An 18,549-nucleotide genomic window follows, 5' to 3' on the forward strand; every position below is an offset into this window, starting at 1 on the left:
AACAACAAAACTTCATATATTGCACACAATATGCTTCATGTTCAGTTTCTGTGTTTATGTCCAGTGCTGTAAGACAGGTCACTGCAGAGCATTTCTTCATGACTATTATTGAACTTTTAATACATTTATCAATTCAGTTAAGTTATTAATTTTTTGGGTCAGGAACTGATGTGGACCATTGTGTGTGATATTTAACAAATACTGTAGATTTGACCTAAACTACATGAATTAAAAAATGGACTTAAATTATGTTGGGCTGAGCTCTTCAGAGGTCCTGATGACCAGGGAGAGTCTCAGGATTCACAAAGAGCCAGAATTGGATTGACCCATTAAAAGGGGCTGAGAGGAAAATAAGATATGGGCCCCTGTTCACCCTCTTGTTTTGTACATATTAGTTAATAATTTTCATGTAATTTAACACGATGTAAGCACAATATACTTAAACATCATAAGGGATAGAGCATCATTAGCTATGCAACCTTGATTAGACAATTAGTTCAATTACCAAAAACTGTCAGAGGCTTTAGTTTGTTTTTCTAGCCTGAACTGTGGAAATCTGTTAGGATTTTGACTTGGAACTGAAGAATAATCAAAAATCAAAAAGTTAAATGAGAAGGTTGATACCATTCTAACAATGATATGCTACATATAAAAATGGCCACCATGTTGGTTTGTACAGTGTAAAGGAACAAGACACACTGTTGTTTTTAATGAGCTGATTTTAGGTGTTGGTAGCATTGACAGTATAGGGCTCACATTTAGCTACCATTGGACAAAATCAAGATAGCTGTCCCTATTTCCAGTTTTTACACAAAGCTAAACTCACCAGCTGCTGGTTGTCACCTAATTTATTGGATAGATGTTCTTGTCATCGAGCTTTCCAGATAAACTGAACAAGAATTTTTGTTTTATGTCACAAAAGGATTGATAAAGTGACCTCTAATCAAATTTATCTAAAGTCTGGAACAGCAAAGTTAAGAAAATAGACTAAAGTGAGTTTATAAATTATATGAATAACAAACCTACACATCCCAAGTCAACTGCAGCCTGTTGTTTAACATAGTGTTCCTGTCTTGTCATGTGTAAGACTTACCCTGCAGAGAGGGAAGCAGACAGCTGAGACCTGGACCCAGACATTACTGGAAGTTGAACTCCTTCCTAAGGAGGTCACAGCTAATCATGAGGTGTGAATTTGCGACATCCAAAGAGGTTCTCAAGTGGCGTGTTAAGGTCCTGCAAAGGAATGAAAACTAATCTTACTCTTAACCCAGTTAGCACCTTGTAATTTGTCACTTTCCTTGGACAGTAAAAACAGACAGGTATCTTAACCCTCAAGAAAGGTGACACTGGAAGGGTGAAGAGAAGCTCAAAACCTTTTGACTCGACAGTTTGTCAAACCTCTGGGCCTCTCTCAGTCAGTGTACATGGTCTCTGTTTGATGGATCTGTTTGAGTCTTCTTTATTTTATACGTTTGCTTAATATTTTTATTATAATAATTAATAAAATTATACCAATTGTTCCATTTTTTAAATTTTAAAGTTATCATACACTGACCTCTATTTATCTGTGAAAACTGTGTTGTTTTAGTGAGTTAATGAAATAACATATTGCTTATTGACTGGTGTCATTGATGATCTACAATAAATGTTTTATGTATTATAACCATCTTCCAGCCATTTTTTAATAAAAGAAGAATAACTCTTGGTTGGCACTGGTTTATACACTACCTTCATAGGTTGGAGGCTCCTCCATGTACAGCCTTTAAGTGTTTATTTATGTCCACTGAGACCTACACAAATATAAAGCACCTGTCATGGTATAACGAGAGGGCAAGGTCTGGCCGTCAAACCAACCTCACAAGTCTCAGAAAGAATCCAAGAAGTATTTCACAGGTTTATCTTTGTTCTCAAGGATAAAGAGAAGGAACAGTTGACAAGACAGGCCAGAGATATAGCTGTTACTCTCACTGGTGACAATGGCGCATTGTGACCTTGCCTTCGTCAGCAGGAGACAGGTGAATGAGCTTAAGTCACATGAATGAAGTGAGGGATGTGTGCACAATTTTCAAGAATGTAGTCAACAGAAAAAAAGTTGAACACTGTCACTTAAATTTAATGTAAACTAATCAGAACTGACAAGTCAGTGGCTACAACAATGTTCCTATAAGGCCATAAAAGTAACAGAAAGGGATGGGCTAAAATAGAACAAAGGTTCTGAAATGTACAATTGTTGACCTAGTGTCATCACACCAGCAGCTTCTCCTTATTGGGAACGTGAGAACAAATAGTTACGAGCCTTAAAAGTCAAAGAGGTAAACACCTCGATCCTAAATATCGAGATCATCTGATGTAAGATCTGAATAATTAATTTCTCTGCCTTTTACGGTAGGACTGCACCCTTTAAAAAGAAGACTGGAGGCAAGAGGCGAGTTACCAGACAGCCTGAGGGTGAGTATTATGGAAGAGGATTGTATTCTTTGTGACGTCTTTCTGGTTTAACTGTAAATATTTATCATTATTAAGTTGTTGGGAAGTTTCTAATTGACATTTCTTTTGTATAGTTTGAAACAGATCATCTATAAAAATCATCTTGCCAAAGGGGTGAAAATACAAGTACGCCACTATGAATCTGAAACCTTCATTATTATTGAAATTTAAGCACTAACAATGATTTGTGTAATTTGTTCCAGTGTTCCGTGTTCAATTTAACAAATAAATCTGGTTCTGTACACATGTAACCTCTATGTGAAGTCATCTTTTGTACTGCACAGGCTCCAAGATGAGCAGCGATTCTATTATGGCGGAGTTCGGATCCGCCGCTTCCTTCTTGAGAAAATCAGAGAAGGAGCGTCTGGAGGCCCAGACTCGACCCTTTGACATAAAGAGGGAGTGTTTTGTGCCAGACCCTGAGGTGGAGTATGTTAAAGCCACAGTCAAAACCAGAGACGGCGACAAAGCCACCGTTGAAACTGAGTTTGGAAAAGTAAGTATGTCAGATATTAGTACTGACAAATGGAGATGGTGAAAGTGGTTAAGGCACAGCAGTCAAACTTAAACCTTGACCTTGAATTTTATAGTATAACAATAAAAAGATGTTTTCATTGACATTTTCATGTAATTTCAGACTGTGACCCATAAGGAGGCTGATATCCACCCTCAGAACCCGCCAAAGTTTGATAAAATTGAGGACATGGCGATGTTCACCTTCCTCCATGAACCTGCTGTGCTGTTTAACCTCAAAGAGCGTTACGCAGCATGGATGATCTATGTGAGTAATCACCTCACATACCTACTGATCTTTCCACTGTGTGAAACCTCCAGTCCAATAAAAATAGACTTATGTCAAGTATGTTTGTCCACAGACCTACTCAGGACTGTTCTGTGTGACTGTCAACCCCTACAAGTGGCTGCCAGTGTACGATCAGTCAGTGGTCAATGCCTACAGGGGAAAGAAGAAAACTGAAGCTCCTCCTCACATCTACTCCATTTCTGACAATGCCTACCAGTACATGCTGGCAGGTATGTTCAGTTCTTTGTACACGTCATCTTTAACACAGCACTTTGTAATCTCTGACACCGTCCAAACATCGAAAAATGTCCTAACACTGAACATTGTCTTAAATCTTACAGACAGAGAAAACCAGTCTGTTCTTATCACGTAAGTAATTCATAAAGTCATATCTGAATCCAATTTGAGGTGCAGTTTGTCTTCATGGCGTGTTCAGTTCACATGTTTGTCCTTCGCAGTGGAGAATCTGGTGCAGGAAAGACTGTGAACACCAAGAGAGTCATCCAGTACTTTGCCAGCATTGCAGCTGTTTCTGGAAAGAAGGATGCTGCTCAGGAGAAAAAGGTTTCGTTATGAGTATATTATCACATTTATAATAAATTAGGTTTTGACTTTTGTGGCCTAAATTGTGGCAACCATTAACCCTGCAGGGCACCCTGGAAGATCAAATCATCCAGGCCAATCCTGCTCTGGAGGCATTTGGAAACGCCAAGACTATCCGAAATGACAACTCCTCCAGATTTGTAAGTCTGACTTCATGTGCAGATATGACTGTGTTATGTTGACAACATTTAAATGACATTTTCTCATTATAGGGTAAATTCATTCGAATCCATTTTGGAGTCAGTGGGAAATTGTCTTCAGCTGATATTGAAACTTGTAAGTGCACAGAACATTATTTAGTAAAAGAGTTCTTATAGGTTGGGGATGTACCTTAATACCGATATGTTATATGTTGTCAGATCTGCTGGAGAAATCTCGTGTCACCTATCAGCTTAAGGCTGAGAGAGACTACCACATCTTCTACCAGATTCTGTCTCAACAGAAACCAGAACTTCTGGGTGAGAATTCATTTGTTGAAAGGAAATTACTCATGAATCATACATTATAACAAAATTTCTTTTTCTTCTTATTTCAGAGATGCTGCTTATTACAAACAACCCCTATGACTATGCATACATCTCCCAAGGAGAGATCAGTGTTGCATCAATAAATGATTCTGAAGAGTTAATGGCCACTGATGTAAGTGCTGTGCTATATTTATCAAACGCTGAGGTGGCCTACCACATTGCATTGAATTTAATTTGTCATTATAATGTACAACTTCTTTATGTTAAAGGAAGCTTTTGATGTCCTGGGCTTTACCCAAGAGGAGAAAAACAGCATCTACAAGCTGACCGGAGCCATCATGCACTTTGGCAACATGAAGTTCAAGCAGAAGCAAAGAGAGGAACAAGCAGAAGCTGACGGCACTGAAGGTAAATGCAGCTTCCAAAAGACCACTGCAAAAACTGTACAATTTATTAAAACTTTATCATAAATAAATGATACAATTTTACTGTTGCAGATGTGGACAAGGTTGCATATCTGATGGGCTTGAACTCTGCTGATATGCTGAAAGGTCTGTGCCACCCAAGGGTCAAGGTTGGAAATGAGTGGGTCACCAAAGGTCAGAATGTTCAGCAAGTGAGTTGCCACACAAGGATCTACTGGCAAATAATAAAAATAATCTTTATAAGTATGATATTTTCAGTTTATATTCTTCCATGTAGTCTGCCATGTTTCTTCTATATGCTTGGAAGGGGAAGTATTCATTTGGTTGCAATCTGCAACATTACCACTAGATGGCACAAGTGCCCACACACTGGTCATTTAACTGTACATAATTTGCATTTCAACTTTGTTTTTATTAATAATACCAGGTGTACTATTCAATTGGTGCGCTGGCCAAGTCAGTGTACGAGAAAATGTTCTTGTGGATGGTGGTGAGAATCAACCAATCTCTGGATACCAAGCAACCTAGACAGCACTTCATCGGTGTGCTGGACATTGCTGGATTTGAGATCTTTGATGTGAGTATTAAAAAGGTTTTATGAACCTTTAACTATAAAATATACTTTCTCTAACTCCTCTCTTTGGATACTCTTCCTAGTTCAACACCTTTGAGCAACTGTGCATCAACTATACTAATGAGAAGCTGCAGCAGTTCTTCAACCACCACATGTTTGTGCTGGAACAAGAAGAGTACAAGAAAGAGGGCATCATTTGGGAGTTCATTGACTTTGGCATGGACTTGGCAGCCTGCATTGAACTCATTGAGAAGGTTAGTGCAGAGTAAAATTTGATTTCAGAATTAATGTAACAAATGCAAGCTTTTTGTGACAGATTTACATTCAATTATTTCAAATAATTTCCTTCCTTCAGCCCATGGGCATCATGTCCATCCTTGAAGAGGAGTGCATGTTCCCCAAAGCCAGCGATGCAACATTTAAAGCCAAACTATATGACAACCATCTGGGTAAAAGTTCCAACTTCCAAAAGCCAAGGGTTGTTAAGGGGAAACCAGAGGCTCATTTCTCCCTGGTTCACTATGCTGGTACTGTTGATTACAACATTGGCAACTGGCTTGTGAAGAACAAGGACCCACTGAATGAGACTGTGGTGGGACTCTTCCAGAAGTCTGCCCTTAAAGTGTTGTCAAATCTTTTTATTGGCTACGCTGGAGCAGATTCAGGTAAATATTTTCTCATATTCTTTTAATATCATAACATTACCTATGTATGTTAATGTTAATAATGAATTCTGAACATGTTATACAGCCCAGGAAAAGGGAGGAAAGGGAGGAAAGAAGAAAGGTTCTTCCTTCCAGACTGTGTCTGCACTGCACAGGGTAAAATATGTCTATATTTTGGTGTATGTCCTAAGTTTGGTATATGGAACCTCTTCATATTTTCTGTCTCCATTTACAGGAGAACTTGAACAAACTGATGACCAACCTCAGGTCTACTCACCCCCACTTTGTAAGATGCATCATCCCAAATGAGAGCAAGACTCCCGGTGCAATGGAGAATCCTCTAGTCATGCACCAGTTGCGCTGTAATGGTGTGCTGGAGGGCATCAGGATCTGCAGGAAAGGATTCCCCAACAGGATCCAGTATGGAGACTTCAAACAAAGGTACTAAAAATGCAAAAGTAAGGAAAAATCTTTCGACATCTACAATACAATTATCAAAATATTATTATGCTTTGTGTATATTTGTCCTTATTTCAGATACCGTATCCTGAACCCTAATGCTATCCCTGAGGGACAGTTCATTGACAACAAGAAAGCAGCAGAAAAACTACTGGGCTCTCTGGACATCGACCATGAGCAGTATAAACTGGGGCACACAAAGGTAAAGCACAGATTTAAGTTTTTTAAAAATCACAGTTACTTGTTTAAAGGCAGTTAGATTAATTATTTCTGCATCTTTACTAGGTGTTCTTCAAAGCTGGTCTGCTGGGTGTTCTTGAGGAGATGAGAGATGATCGTCTTGCTCTCATCATCACTGGAATTCAAGCAAGAGCCAGAGGACTTCTTGCCAGGATTGAGTTCCAGAAAATTGTTGAACGCAGGTACTTTTAATATTCTTGATAAAAAAAAGCAGTCCTATGAGACTGTACTTAGACACAGCAGTGTTTTTAATTTAAATTCCTATACCAATGCTAACATGTTGACAGTTAGCAGGTATGATCTTTACCATATTCAACATCTCTAATATTTTAGAACATTAATATTTGCAACTTAGCAATAAACAAAAAAAAGTGATTGAAGTTTTATTGAAATATCACCTGACGATGGTGACTGGTGATCCCCTGACTTTTCATCTGTGTGATTCCAATTTATCTTCTGAGTTTCATGACATGACACAATGTTTGTCTAGTCTGAGCGAGAGACTGACATTGCCATCTTTAGAGCCATGCTGCAAACTGCTGCTAAAAAAGAAAATGTACAGAAAAATGGATTCAAGCGTACTGATTTTATCCACAGGGATGCCTTACTGGTGATCCAATGGAATGTCCGCGCCTTCATGGGTGTCAAGAATTGGCCCTGGATGAAGATGTACTTCAAGATCAAGCCTCTGCTGAAATCAGCTGAGACTGAGAAGGAGATGGCAAACATGAAAGAGGAGTTCACAAAGCTGAAAGAGGCTTATGCTAAATCTGAAGCACGCAAGAAAGAGCTGGAGGAAAAAATGGTCACCCTTCTCCAAGAAAAGAATGACCTACAGCTCCAAGTCCAATCTGTAAGATCAGTCAATCATTGTACATAAAATGTGCACAGCTTTATACTAACAGGTGTCAAATAATTACAATATTGGTTTGGGCAGGAACAAGACAATCTTACAGATGCTGAAGAGCGCTGTGAGGGTCTCATCAAGAGTAAGATCCAGCTTGAGGCCAAAGCCAAAGAGCTGACAGAGAGGCTGGAAGATGAAGAGGAGATGAATGCAGAACTGACTGCCAAGAAGAGGAAGCTGGAGGACGAGTGTTCAGAGCTCAAGAAGGACATTGATGATCTGGAGCTGACTCTGGCTAAAGTGGAAAAGGAAAAGCATGCCACTGAGAACAAGGTAACAAAGTATTTTGACTAGCATTGACAGAATATATTTTCAATCCTTTGAGGTGTTCTAACTAGATAATAATTTAGGTTAAAAACCTGACTGAGGAGATGGCATCTTTGGATGAAATTATTGCTAAGCTGACCAAAGAGAAGAAAGCTCTTCAGGAGGCTCATCAGCAAACGCTGGATGACCTGCAGAATGAGGAGGACAAAGTCAACACTCTGACCAAGGCCAAAGTCAAACTGGAGCAGCAAGTTGATGATGTGAGTACAACTTAATATACAATACTTTCATTAGAATACAGACTCTATTGGATATTATGTAATACATTTATTAATCTATTCTTTGAAATAGCTGGAAGGTTCTCTCGAACAAGAGAAGAAGGTCAGGATGGATCTTGAGAGAGCAAAGAGAAAGCTGGAAGGAGATCTGAAGTTGAGCCAGGAGAGCCTAATGGACCTGGAGAACGACAAGCAGCAACTTGAAGAGAAGCTGAAGAAGTAAATTTCCTCTCTAAATTAAGTATTTCAGAAATTGTGGCACTATTTGAGTTTTCATTCAGTAGTGTGCCCTCTATCTACCATAACCCGATAATAAGAGTGGGAAGTGGATGGATGGATGTGTAGCAGGTCTGTGCCACATCATGCCTCATTGTAACCATAGTTTATTTGTCACAACCACAACATTTCCCCTACCTTAACCATGGAATAGCTGCCATGTGCAGAAACAGTAGAGAGCAAGAATGTCACTGAACGTAATCTGGAGTTTTCTAGATTTGTCCAACATTGACCTTCATGTCTCTTGATAGAGATACCCAAACAAAGTAAAGACAAATCTCACTTAACAGCTTACTGAAGATATACTTTTCTCTCAACAGAAAAGACTTTGAGATCAGCCAGCTTCAAAGCAAGATTGAGGATGAACAAGCCCTGGCAGCCCAACTTCAGAAGAAACTTAAGGAGTTACAGGTCAACTGACATTGACATAGCCTTCATTTGCTAATTTAAATGATTGTCCTGCTTTTCACTTGCCATTCATAATGGGAACTCTACATCCTAGGCCAGAATTGAAGAGCTGGAGGAAGAACTGGAGGCAGAGCGAGCTGCCCGAGCCAAGGTGGAGAAACAACGGGCTGACTTGGCCAGAGAGCTTGAGGAAATCAGTGAGAGGCTGGAGGAGGCCGGAGGAGCCACTGCTGCCCAGATCGAGATGAACAAGAAGAGAGAGGCTGAGTTTCAGAAGATGCGCAGAGACCTTGAAGAGGCCACTCTGCAGCATGAAGCCACTGCTGCTACTCTGAGAAAGAAGAACGCAGACAGTGTGGCTGATCTGGGAGAGCAGATTGACAACCTGCAAAGAGTCAAACAGAAGCTGGAGAAAGAAAAGAGCGAGCTCAGACTGGAGCTGGATGATGTGGTCTCCAACATGGAGCAAATTGTCAAATCCAAAGTGAGTACAAACAAAACCAGTCTCCACTGAAGAATAGTTTTGCATTTTGCAAACATATTTGTCTCTTGCCAAAAATTAGATGGTGATGGTTGGTTGATTGGGTTGGGTAGCTTAACACAAATACTGGGACAGGTATGTAGCTATTGTTGCCTTTGGGTAGAGCTTTGTGCTAAGCGAAGCTAACTGGCTGCTGGCAACAGTTTTATATTTAGCTGCTGCTTTTGCCAAGAAATAGTTACAGCATGCAACTCAAAATTCTTATATATCTGTTTGTATACAGAATTAATAAAACAAGATACATTGTGTTCATTAGTGAGCCTTAGAGAGAACTTAACTTTGAACAGAGAACTATTAGTGTGTTTTATGAAATCTCATACAATGTGTTTATTAAGTAATATACAGACAATAATACTTAAATTGCATAATTTACATATTAATATGAAAACTATTTAACTCAGGCCAACCTGGAGAAAATTTGTCGCACAATGGAAGATCAAATGACTGAATACAAGACGAAAGCAGAGGACGGCCAGCGTTCCATCAATGATTTCACAATGCAAAAAGCAAAGCTTCAAACTGAAAATGGTATGTACACACAAATAGTTAAATATACATTTTTGTTTAGAATAACATTATGTTTAGAAAATAAAGAAAGGAGCACATTATTTTTTTTCCCATTTCTAATATTATAGGCTGCAAATTGAAATGTAACTTAACACCACCTGCAGCTTGATATGATGAACATTTGTTTTACAGGTGAGCTTGCCAGGCAGCTGGAGGAGAAGGACTCCTTGGTCTCTCAGCTGACCAGAGGGAAGCAGTCCTTCACTCAGCAGGTTGAAGACCTCAAGAGACAACTAGAAGAAGAAGTCAAGGTATCTCAAACTAGAGTGAATGCAGTAGACATAAATCAATTTGACAGGAAGATGATTACTGTTTATATTATTATATTACAGGCCAAGAATGCACTTGCCCATGCAGTGCAGTCTGCACGCCATGACTGTGACTTGTTGAGGGAACAGTTTGAGGAGGAGCAGGAGGCCAAAGCTGAGCTCCAACGCAGCATGTCCAAGGCCAACTCTGAGGTGGCTCAGTGGAGAACCAAGTATGAAACTGATGCCATCCAAAGGACTGAGGAGCTGGAAGAAGCAAAGTAAGGATTCAGTAAATATAAAAATAGTAAATTGCTTCCTCTCTTTAAACTTTCAAGTATGTAGACAAGTTATGTAAATCACCACTGAACCATCCATTGAATCTGTGAAGTAATAATTTGATCCTTTCATTTTTGCTATTAGGAAAAAGCTGACTCAACGCTTACAGGATGCAGAAGAAGCTGTGGAAGCTGCTAATGCTAAATGTTCCTCCCTGGAGAAAACCAAACACAGGCTTCAGGGGGAGATTGAAGATCTGATGGTGGATGTGGAGAGATCGAACGCTGCTGCTGCGGCTCTGGACAAGAAACAAAGAAACTTTGACAAGGTAAAATGAAAAAGAAATAAATGTTTGAAATGAGGGAAAGAATGAATGTAATGTACTCTAACAATGAATATCATTAAACTAGGTCCTTGCTGAGTGGAAGCAGAAGTATGAAGAGTCCCAGAGTGAGCTAGAAAGTTCCCAGAAAGAGGCTCGTTCTCTCAGCACTGAGCTTTTCAAACTAAAGAACTCTTATGAAGAATCTCTCGATCATCTGGAGACCATGAAACGAGAAAACAAGAATCTCCAAGGTAGGAAGATATAATAAAACATGATTTATCTTAAAATTAAAACTGATACTGCTAACATATGTACAATGAATACAACCTTGAGGTTGGTGAAACATTAAATAATTGGATGTGCACAAAATAGAGGAAATTTCTGACCTGACTGAGCAACTTGGTGAGGGAGGAAAGAGCATTCATGAGCTGGAGAAGATCCGTAAGCAGCTGGAGCAGGAGAAGGCTGAGATACAATCTGCTCTGGAGGAAGCTGAGGTGAACAAATGTTAAATGTCATCTAATGTATTTGCCATTGTTTCATTGATCAGTATGTTGAAAGTACCTTTCCGATGCTTTGAAAGATATACAGTGATTTTTTTCCCCACAGGGTTCTCTTGAGCATGAGGAGAGTAAGATCCTCCGAGCCCAACTTGAGTTCAACCAGGTGAAGGCTGATATCGAGCGTAAGCTGGCAGAGAAGGACGAGGAGGTGGAGCAGGCCAAGCGTAACCATCAGAGAGTGGTGGACACTCTGCAGAGCTCCCTGGAGGCTGAGACTCGAAGCAGAAATGAGGCTCTCAGGGTGAAGAAGAAGATGGAGGGAGATCTCAATGAGATGGAGATCCAGCTGAGCCAGGCCAACAGGCAGGCAGCAGAGGCTCAGAAGCAGCTCAAGGGAGTTCATGCTCATCTGAAGGTACCTTATCATCGATGAAAGGATATTCATTCATTGTTTTCTTCTTTTTATCATGGAAATTATTATTAATTATTGGAACAAAATCCTTTTAAACAGGACTCACAGATGCAGCTGGATGATACTCTACGTGCCAATGATGATCTGAAGGAGAACATTGCCATTGTGGAGAGACGTAACAACTTGCTGCAGTCTGAACTTGATGAGCTGAGGTCTGTGGTAGAGCAGACCGAGAGAAGTCGCAAACTGGCAGAGCAGGAACTGCTGGATGTCAGTGAGAGAGTTCAGCTGCTGCACTCTCAGGTATGTCCAAATCTGTAATCACTATAAACTATAATAATATTTATTCATGTCTTTACAACTGTTTACTGTAAATCAATTCTGTGCAGAACACCAGTCTGCTGAACCAGAAGAAGAAGCTGGAGGGAGACTCGGCCCACCTTCAGAATGAGGTGGAGGAGGCAGTGCAAGAGTGCAGAAATGCTGAGGAGAAGGCCAAAAAGGCCATTACAGATGCTGCCATGATGGCAGAGGAGCTGAAGAAGGAGCAGGACACCAGCGCTCACCTGGAGCGCATGAAGAAAAACATGGAACAAACCATCAAAGACCTGCAGCACCGTCTGGATGAAGCTGAGCAAATAGCCATGAAAGGTGGCAAGAAGCAGGTCCAGAAACTGGAGGCCAGGGTGAGTGACACTGATTTGTTTAGATGTGGACAAGTTGATTGACTTCTGTGACACTGGTGTTGCCTTCATAGGTGAGGGAACTGGAAGCTGAGGTGGAAGCTGAGCAAAGGAAGGGCGGTGACTCTGTTAAAGGAGTTCGTAAATATGAGAGACGCGTCAAGGAGCTTACCTATCAGGTATATTGTGATTATATACTATAAGCTACTTCAATCCATTCATATTTATTCTCTGTGTCAGTTGTTAAATGCATGACTTTGCTTATTCAACTCTGTAAAGACTGAAGAGGACCGGAAGAATCTAGCCCGTCTGCAGGATCTGGTAGACAAACTGCAACTCAAGGTCAAATCTTATAAGAGGGCTGCAGAGGAGGCTGTAAGTACAGGTGTATTCTGATATGACAGGTTGATATCTTGCTTCAGCATTCTTTAAATACTTAACACAAGCCAATGATGTAACAGGAGGAACACGCTAACGGCAATCTGACCAAGCTCCGTAAACTGCAACATGAACTGGATGAGGCGGAGGAGAGGGCTGACATTGCTGAGTCGCAGGTCAACAAGATGAGAGCCAAAAGCCGCGATGCTGGATCCAAGGTCAGTGACAAAATAGTGTCATATATATAGACATATTTCTACTGATGTTAAAAACTAAATGGACACTCTGTGTTATAGTATACAGTCTATAGCTTCATCATGCAGTATATTTTTTGCAGACGTAGAAATACTGTTTATAAAATAATCGCACACCTAATTATTATTATTCATTGTATCATCCACAGAAGGGACATGATGGAGAGTGAAGCTCTCAGCTGGAACCTTCAAAGACTCTGCATTTAAATGCCTTAAAACTATAACTAAGCAAAATAAAGAATAACACATATCTATATTTCTCTGTTGTGTTCTGTCATTTCCATTTATACATTTAAATGGTTTTGTTAAAGGTTTTAGTGCTTCGAGGTATGAACAAAAAGACACAACGAGGAGTGTTCATGTTCCTCCTTTATACACTTGAAACTTTCAGTGGCTTTTCTTCATTTTTATTATTTTCTACATTGTAGATGAACACTGAATACATCATAGTTTTATTTTAGATATTTCTTTGATGACAACTTTGCATACATGGAATGGGAGTTCCCATGCTGAGCACTCTTTACAGCACCTTTTGCTTCACTCTGCAGTCCAGCTCATCCCCAAATATCTCAGCTGGGTTTAGATCGAATGGGCCAGGTCTGATGCAGCACTCCTCTAATCTCCTTCTTGGTCAAACAACCCTTACAAAGGCTTCAGTTGTGTTTTGGCTCATTGTCAAATAAAACAAATGATGGTCCCACCAAGTGCAAACCAGATTAGATGGCATGTTGCTGCAGAATGATATGGTAAGAATTCTTCTTAAGTGTCACTTGAATTTTGAATAAATTGCCAAAGGCGTCACCAGCAAAGGATCCCCTCACCATGGACCAGGACCTCGTCCTCCATGATTCATGGTGGGAACCACACATGCAGATATGGTCCGTTTAGCTTGTATGCAGCCACACAGACTACACATTAAGTAGACGTACGCATGTGATGTGTAACTTAGGTTCACAAGTACTAGTGCTGCCTGTAAAGATTTAGTCATATGCTGTGCAACATGCACAAAGGTTAGAGATTAGATGCAGGGACCTACACACACACACACAGACAGTAATGAACTGAACAGTGACTTTATTAAAATATATAAAAAAGAAAGATGAGAACAAAAATAATGGAAAGAAAATAATGGATGATAGAAGGAAAGGCAGAAGTCTATTGTTGTCCACACAGTGAATAACAAGTCATGACCAAGATATCTCAGTGTGTATCTGCACATGAAGACTGAACCTGACCACAAGATGGAGACATTACAACAGGCCACAAACTGAAAGCTTCACTACTTAATTACAGTAACATGAGTAACTCCACCTTGTTCAATGGAGCAAGAATGAGCGATTATTCATAACTTCACAATAACAACGTATAAAAAGACAGACTTTCTCAGCTACTTTTTTGCAAATAACTAAATACAAATCATATAGTTTCTTCTTTCTTTATTACATTAATGAGAGTGAACTTTATGCTAAAGCCTATTTTTAGATATTAGATGATTTTAACAAAGACTATAAATTCTTATAATGCTGACACAAACACAATGGTGACAAAATCTGAGAGCATCATAACACTTACTTGTTTGAGGTCGTGACCAGTGATGAATTTGGGTGTGAGGAGTTGTGAATAGGAGCTATTGAAGGTGTCTGCACTACTAGCTGGTGGTGTGTGTGCACCATTCATGACTTAAAGTACAAAAAGACATTCAACTGTACACTCACTGTTAATCATAGCTCAGACAGAGACTCAGTGCCAGAAGTTCATATTTTTATTTATATATATATATATATATATATATATATACTGCAAAGTAATTTAATATTTAAGAAATCAAGAATTATTACATTAATGGTGAACATGACGTCTTCCTCTTCTCCTTCATGATGCTTGAATCTCAATCACTCTGTTGACATCGTCTGCTTCGACTGCATCCTGTGAAATGAAGAACAGAGAGAGAGAGAGAGAGAGAGAGAGAGGTGTTAGTGCTCTGCAGTGAGTTTAATGCAGCTGAAAGAGAAATGCCAGCAGGACCTTGAACTTGTCTTTGTAAACTGAAGCCTGATATAAGTCAGATTAGCTTTCCTTTATGAAATGAAGACAGTTTCCTGTTGAAAGAATAATGCACCAGTCCTCATCCAGGAGCTTACCTTCTCTGGTTTGTTGCAGCATCTCGATCTAAACCAGCTGAAAGAAAAGGAGATGGGATGAATAAATATGAATAAAAGTTAAACATGAACTTTAAACATTTCAAAGAGACCAATGAGTCTTTAGCTGCACATGATCATATCATAGAAAAGTTGGTCTCACCACTCAAAGATGATGAGTGTACTGCAGAGCAAAACGATTCCCAGGATCTTCACTGTGACGCAGACAGACACACCAAACTCTGGATAATCTGTAACAAGACAGCACGGTCACTTCCTCTTTAATGGAACTCGCTCACTTTGGTCATTCTTCATAAACCAAAATAAAATGTCTGACATGAAACACTGAGAGTCAAACTGACTCAAGTGAAATGCTTTCAAAGTATCTTTCCATGACTGAGTTCTCACAAAGCTGAAAATGTCATCAACAGAACTTTATTCAACAATAAATGATCTCCACCCACTGATGCTGTGTAGTTCTGAATTTTCCTCTCCAAGTTCAAGTTTATCTAAAATCATTTCAGAAACAAAATAAAAAAGTACATTAGAGGTTACTAAAACAAACAAACAGAAGAGAGCAGATAATATTTACGTCAGTGGATTCAGTAAAATAACTGTGCACACTACCTTTACCCAGATGAATCACTGATGATTGATTACCAAGATCATTTGTGGCCACACAGTACACTGACAGGATCCAATAACAAACTCTGGTTGTCTTACATGAAACACTGAGAGTCTTTCTCTGCTCTGCTGTCTTGACATGTTTCCCTTCATTCACAGGATATGTGACAGAACAGGTGATGTTGTATCCATCATGTTGGTCTGACAGAGTGATGGTCTTCTGGATTTTAGTTGTAAAGGTCCCATCTGTGTTTTCCTGGATTTTGTTGTGAGAGTCTTGTTGGAGATTCCAGGTGAGTTTAGGAGGGGAGTGTGGACAGGGAGTGAAAGCTGAGCAGGTTATACTGACAGACTCCTTCTCCTTCAGATCACCTGAGATCTCAATTCTGGGGCTGGGAGGAGAATCTGTGGTTTCAAATCAAAAATAAATAAAAAATTACCAAATTAACACTCTGTTTGTTGTATTGAAGCTACAAATTTAAATAAAAGGTTTGTTCTAATTTGATCATTTTCATATCAAACTGTAACAATAGAGTTTAATCAGAATAATTAAAGTGACTGAAAGAAACAAAACTCTCTTACCTTGAACTGTTATTTTAAGAGGATCACAATACGCTGTTCCCATGAATGGTTTGTTCTCAACTCTAAAGTAGTATGTGTCTGTATAATTTGTGGTTAAATTGGAAAATAAAGTGGTGCAGTTTTTCTCTCTCAGGTTTCCAGTAAATCTCATTGGATAGATGTTATCCGTCCTACTGCTGCTGAAAATCACATTATTTGGATCGATGTCAAATCTAGAGTCAGTTTTAATCCACACTCCAAAAGTTTCTCTGCTGTCAAACTCTTGTTCTAGTGTAGCTCTAAAGGTACATGGGATTAGCAAACAAGATCCACTCAGTGCTTCCATCTTCTGTGGTGCAGTAATGAAGAGGTATGATCTTTTAGAACAAGCAGCCAAAGCACCTGTAAACCAGACTGATGATTAACATATGTGAAAAAATCAGCTTGAAGAGAAAGTTCATGATGAACAAAGCAGCAGTATGTTACTGGTCTTTTCTCCCTTGTCCTGTTCTCTGTATAAAACATTTCTGTTTGCAGTCAGGACATGAACAGTTGGAAAAAGTAACTCGGTCTGCACTGCTCTTTCTGCTTTGTTTCTAAATGAAGTCCAAACTGTGAATGATTCACGTCTCCAAATAAAAGTGACTGAACAAACAGCTCACCTGAAACAAAGAAGACACTCAGTAACATGCTGGCTGTCCCCATGTTCACAGACAGGACTGCAGTGACACTCATCACCTGGATTTGAAAAGAAAGTTCCTCTTCAATATTTTAATCAAAGCATCTTTTAAACAAATCATTCATGTTCTTTTAAAGCAACTTCAGATTCACACGTTCAAACCAGGAACTTGTACAACCAGATGTGACTGTGTTATAAGTAGTGATGAATAATATCTGCAGAGTTTCACTGAAAACAGTTTAAATATCAAATCACAATGATCCAGCGTGAGTTTATGATATTATAGTTCAAATAAAATGTTGCTGAAGCAGCTTCTCATTTCTGATCAAACTAAACCTGACGAATAAAATATAACAAGTCTTTTTCAGTGGAGTTGATGAAAAGCAGCAAAATAAAAAGCTGGGTTAAAACATTCAAACATAAAAAGTAACATTTGATCTTACCAAACCAGCCTGCAGCTCAAACGGACAAACAATCAGTTTTAAAATCAGACAATGTGTTAGTTTCACCGGAAGGACCGTGAACAAATACATCATCCACCACCAGGGGCGGACTGGGACAAAAAATCGGCCCTGGCATTTTGGACCAGACCGGCCCACAACATTTGATATCACACCTTTTCAGTGTTTTCGGTGCAACTGTGCAAGTCTTTAAAACAACAAACCTTGAGCCATGCAGTGACTTATCAGGAATCAGTGAGAGTGGACACATTAAAGACTTCCAAACTTGTAATTTATTAACACTATAAAAATACACTGTACCACTCAATCACAGTAATAATCTGAAGGCAGCATTCATCCTATTGGGTGTGCCTATGTGTTTCAGGGAGGAAGAAAAGAGAAAGATGATATCATTTTTAAAAGTGAGATTTTCTATCAGTTATGTAGCCTACATTGTCCCTACCACCTAGGCTACATAAAGAGCTGCTATATCTGCCGGGCAAAAAAGCAACTTAGCCAATAGGCCAGCCTGGTACTCACCCCACAAACAATAATAGTCTAATAAGAAATTAGACCTATTGTTATTGTTGGTGAATGGTGAACAAGTTTTCTCACATTAAAGACTATATCGTTTAGAATGAAAGACATAAAAGTAGGCTACTGATATTTTCTCATCCAGCCAGTGTAGCCTACAATGTCTTACAGTCAAAATAACGCTAATGCTCATTTCACCTGCATTAAACTAACCAACCTGGGCAATAGACAGAATTATTTGACTGACATTTTATCATATTCATCAAGGGGTTGGGTGGCTTTATCCTACTCGTTGCATTTCATACATGTTCTGACAGTGGTCCAGCTTACTTAGGTTCAACCAGTGGTTAAATTGGCTTTTATAAGGAGGGGGAGGCCTTCTTGACAGTGGTCAATATCTCTCAAAACATTTGTATTTACCTCGCACCATCGGTTTAATACATATTTTTATCAATTTATAACCTACTTATTTATATCTCACATCAATTCACATATTGGTAACTTATTTAGCCTACATTTCACCAT

The 18,549-nt window shown here is 39.3% G+C and overlaps 3 protein-coding genes across 10 annotated transcripts in view; 2 read left to right on the top strand and 1 right to left on the bottom strand.

Annotated features, from left to right (window-relative positions):
* The window catches only part of LOC104927518 (sialic acid-binding Ig-like lectin 12), a 311,739-nt gene that overhangs the window by 128,524 nt on the left and 164,666 nt on the right, over positions 1–18,549 (top strand). The window lies entirely within an intron of this gene.
* LOC104927528 (myosin-6-like) lies at positions 2,780–13,233 on the top strand. The gene is made up of 37 exons (XM_027274264.1): positions 2,780–2,983; positions 3,125–3,268; positions 3,363–3,519; positions 3,631–3,658; positions 3,748–3,853; positions 3,940–4,032; positions 4,105–4,168; positions 4,252–4,350; positions 4,428–4,531; positions 4,629–4,767; positions 4,857–4,975; positions 5,212–5,361; positions 5,442–5,612; positions 5,714–6,023; positions 6,109–6,179; positions 6,259–6,464; positions 6,561–6,684; positions 6,768–6,904; positions 7,320–7,575; positions 7,660–7,902; positions 7,980–8,156; positions 8,248–8,393; positions 8,771–8,861; positions 8,953–9,342; positions 9,801–9,927; positions 10,099–10,217; positions 10,299–10,495; positions 10,638–10,821; positions 10,904–11,069; positions 11,191–11,315; positions 11,428–11,736; positions 11,833–12,036; positions 12,123–12,419; positions 12,491–12,595; positions 12,696–12,791; positions 12,878–13,012; positions 13,198–13,233. Exons 1-37 carry the CDS (start codon positions 2,780–2,782, stop codon positions 13,216–13,218), a joined length of 5,814 nt encoding a protein of 1,937 aa, XP_027130065.1. The 3' UTR covers positions 13,219–13,233.
* The window catches only part of LOC109141702 (sialic acid-binding Ig-like lectin 7), a 4,467-nt gene continuing 763 nt past the window's right edge, over positions 14,846–18,549 (bottom strand). For 2 of the 7 annotated variants that reach the window (XM_027274257.1, XM_027274258.1), the window contains exons 2-8: positions 17,034–17,109; positions 16,393–16,773; positions 15,814–16,215; positions 15,651–15,695; positions 15,350–15,437; positions 15,190–15,226; positions 14,846–14,974 (exon numbers count right to left, since the gene is read on the bottom strand). In XM_027274257.1, coding sequence (XP_027130058.1) covers positions 14,921–14,974; positions 15,190–15,226; positions 15,350–15,437; positions 15,651–15,695; positions 15,814–16,215; positions 16,393–16,773; positions 17,034–17,109 — 1,083 coding nt within the window. In that variant the 3' untranslated portion in view covers positions 14,846–14,920. Of the gene's footprint in view, positions 14,975–15,189; positions 15,227–15,349; positions 15,438–15,650; positions 15,696–15,813; positions 16,216–16,392; positions 16,774–17,033; positions 17,110–17,493; positions 17,599–17,714; positions 17,734–17,811; positions 17,831–18,549 lie in introns of those variants that run through there. The other 5 variants (XM_027274260.1, XM_027274261.1, XM_027274255.1 and 2 more) reach the window with 5 other exon arrangements.

Source organism: Larimichthys crocea, chromosome XXIII (assembly GCF_000972845.2).
Source record: "Larimichthys crocea isolate SSNF chromosome XXIII, L_crocea_2.0, whole genome shotgun sequence".
Taxonomy (NCBI): Eukaryota; Metazoa; Chordata; class Actinopteri; family Sciaenidae; genus Larimichthys; species Larimichthys crocea.

Coding starts and splice junctions, on each gene's coding strand:
- LOC104927528 (XM_027274264.1), top strand. CDS start 2,780: ATGAGCAGCGATTCTATTATGGCGGAGTTCGGATCCGCCGCTTCCTTC. Junction 6,465..6,560: donor TATGGAGACTTCAAACAAAG/GTACTAAAAATG, acceptor TCCTTATTTCAG/ATACCGTATCCTGAACCCTA. Junction 12,420..12,490: donor TCCAGAAACTGGAGGCCAGG/GTGAGTGACACT, acceptor TTGCCTTCATAG/GTGAGGGAACTGGAAGCTGA.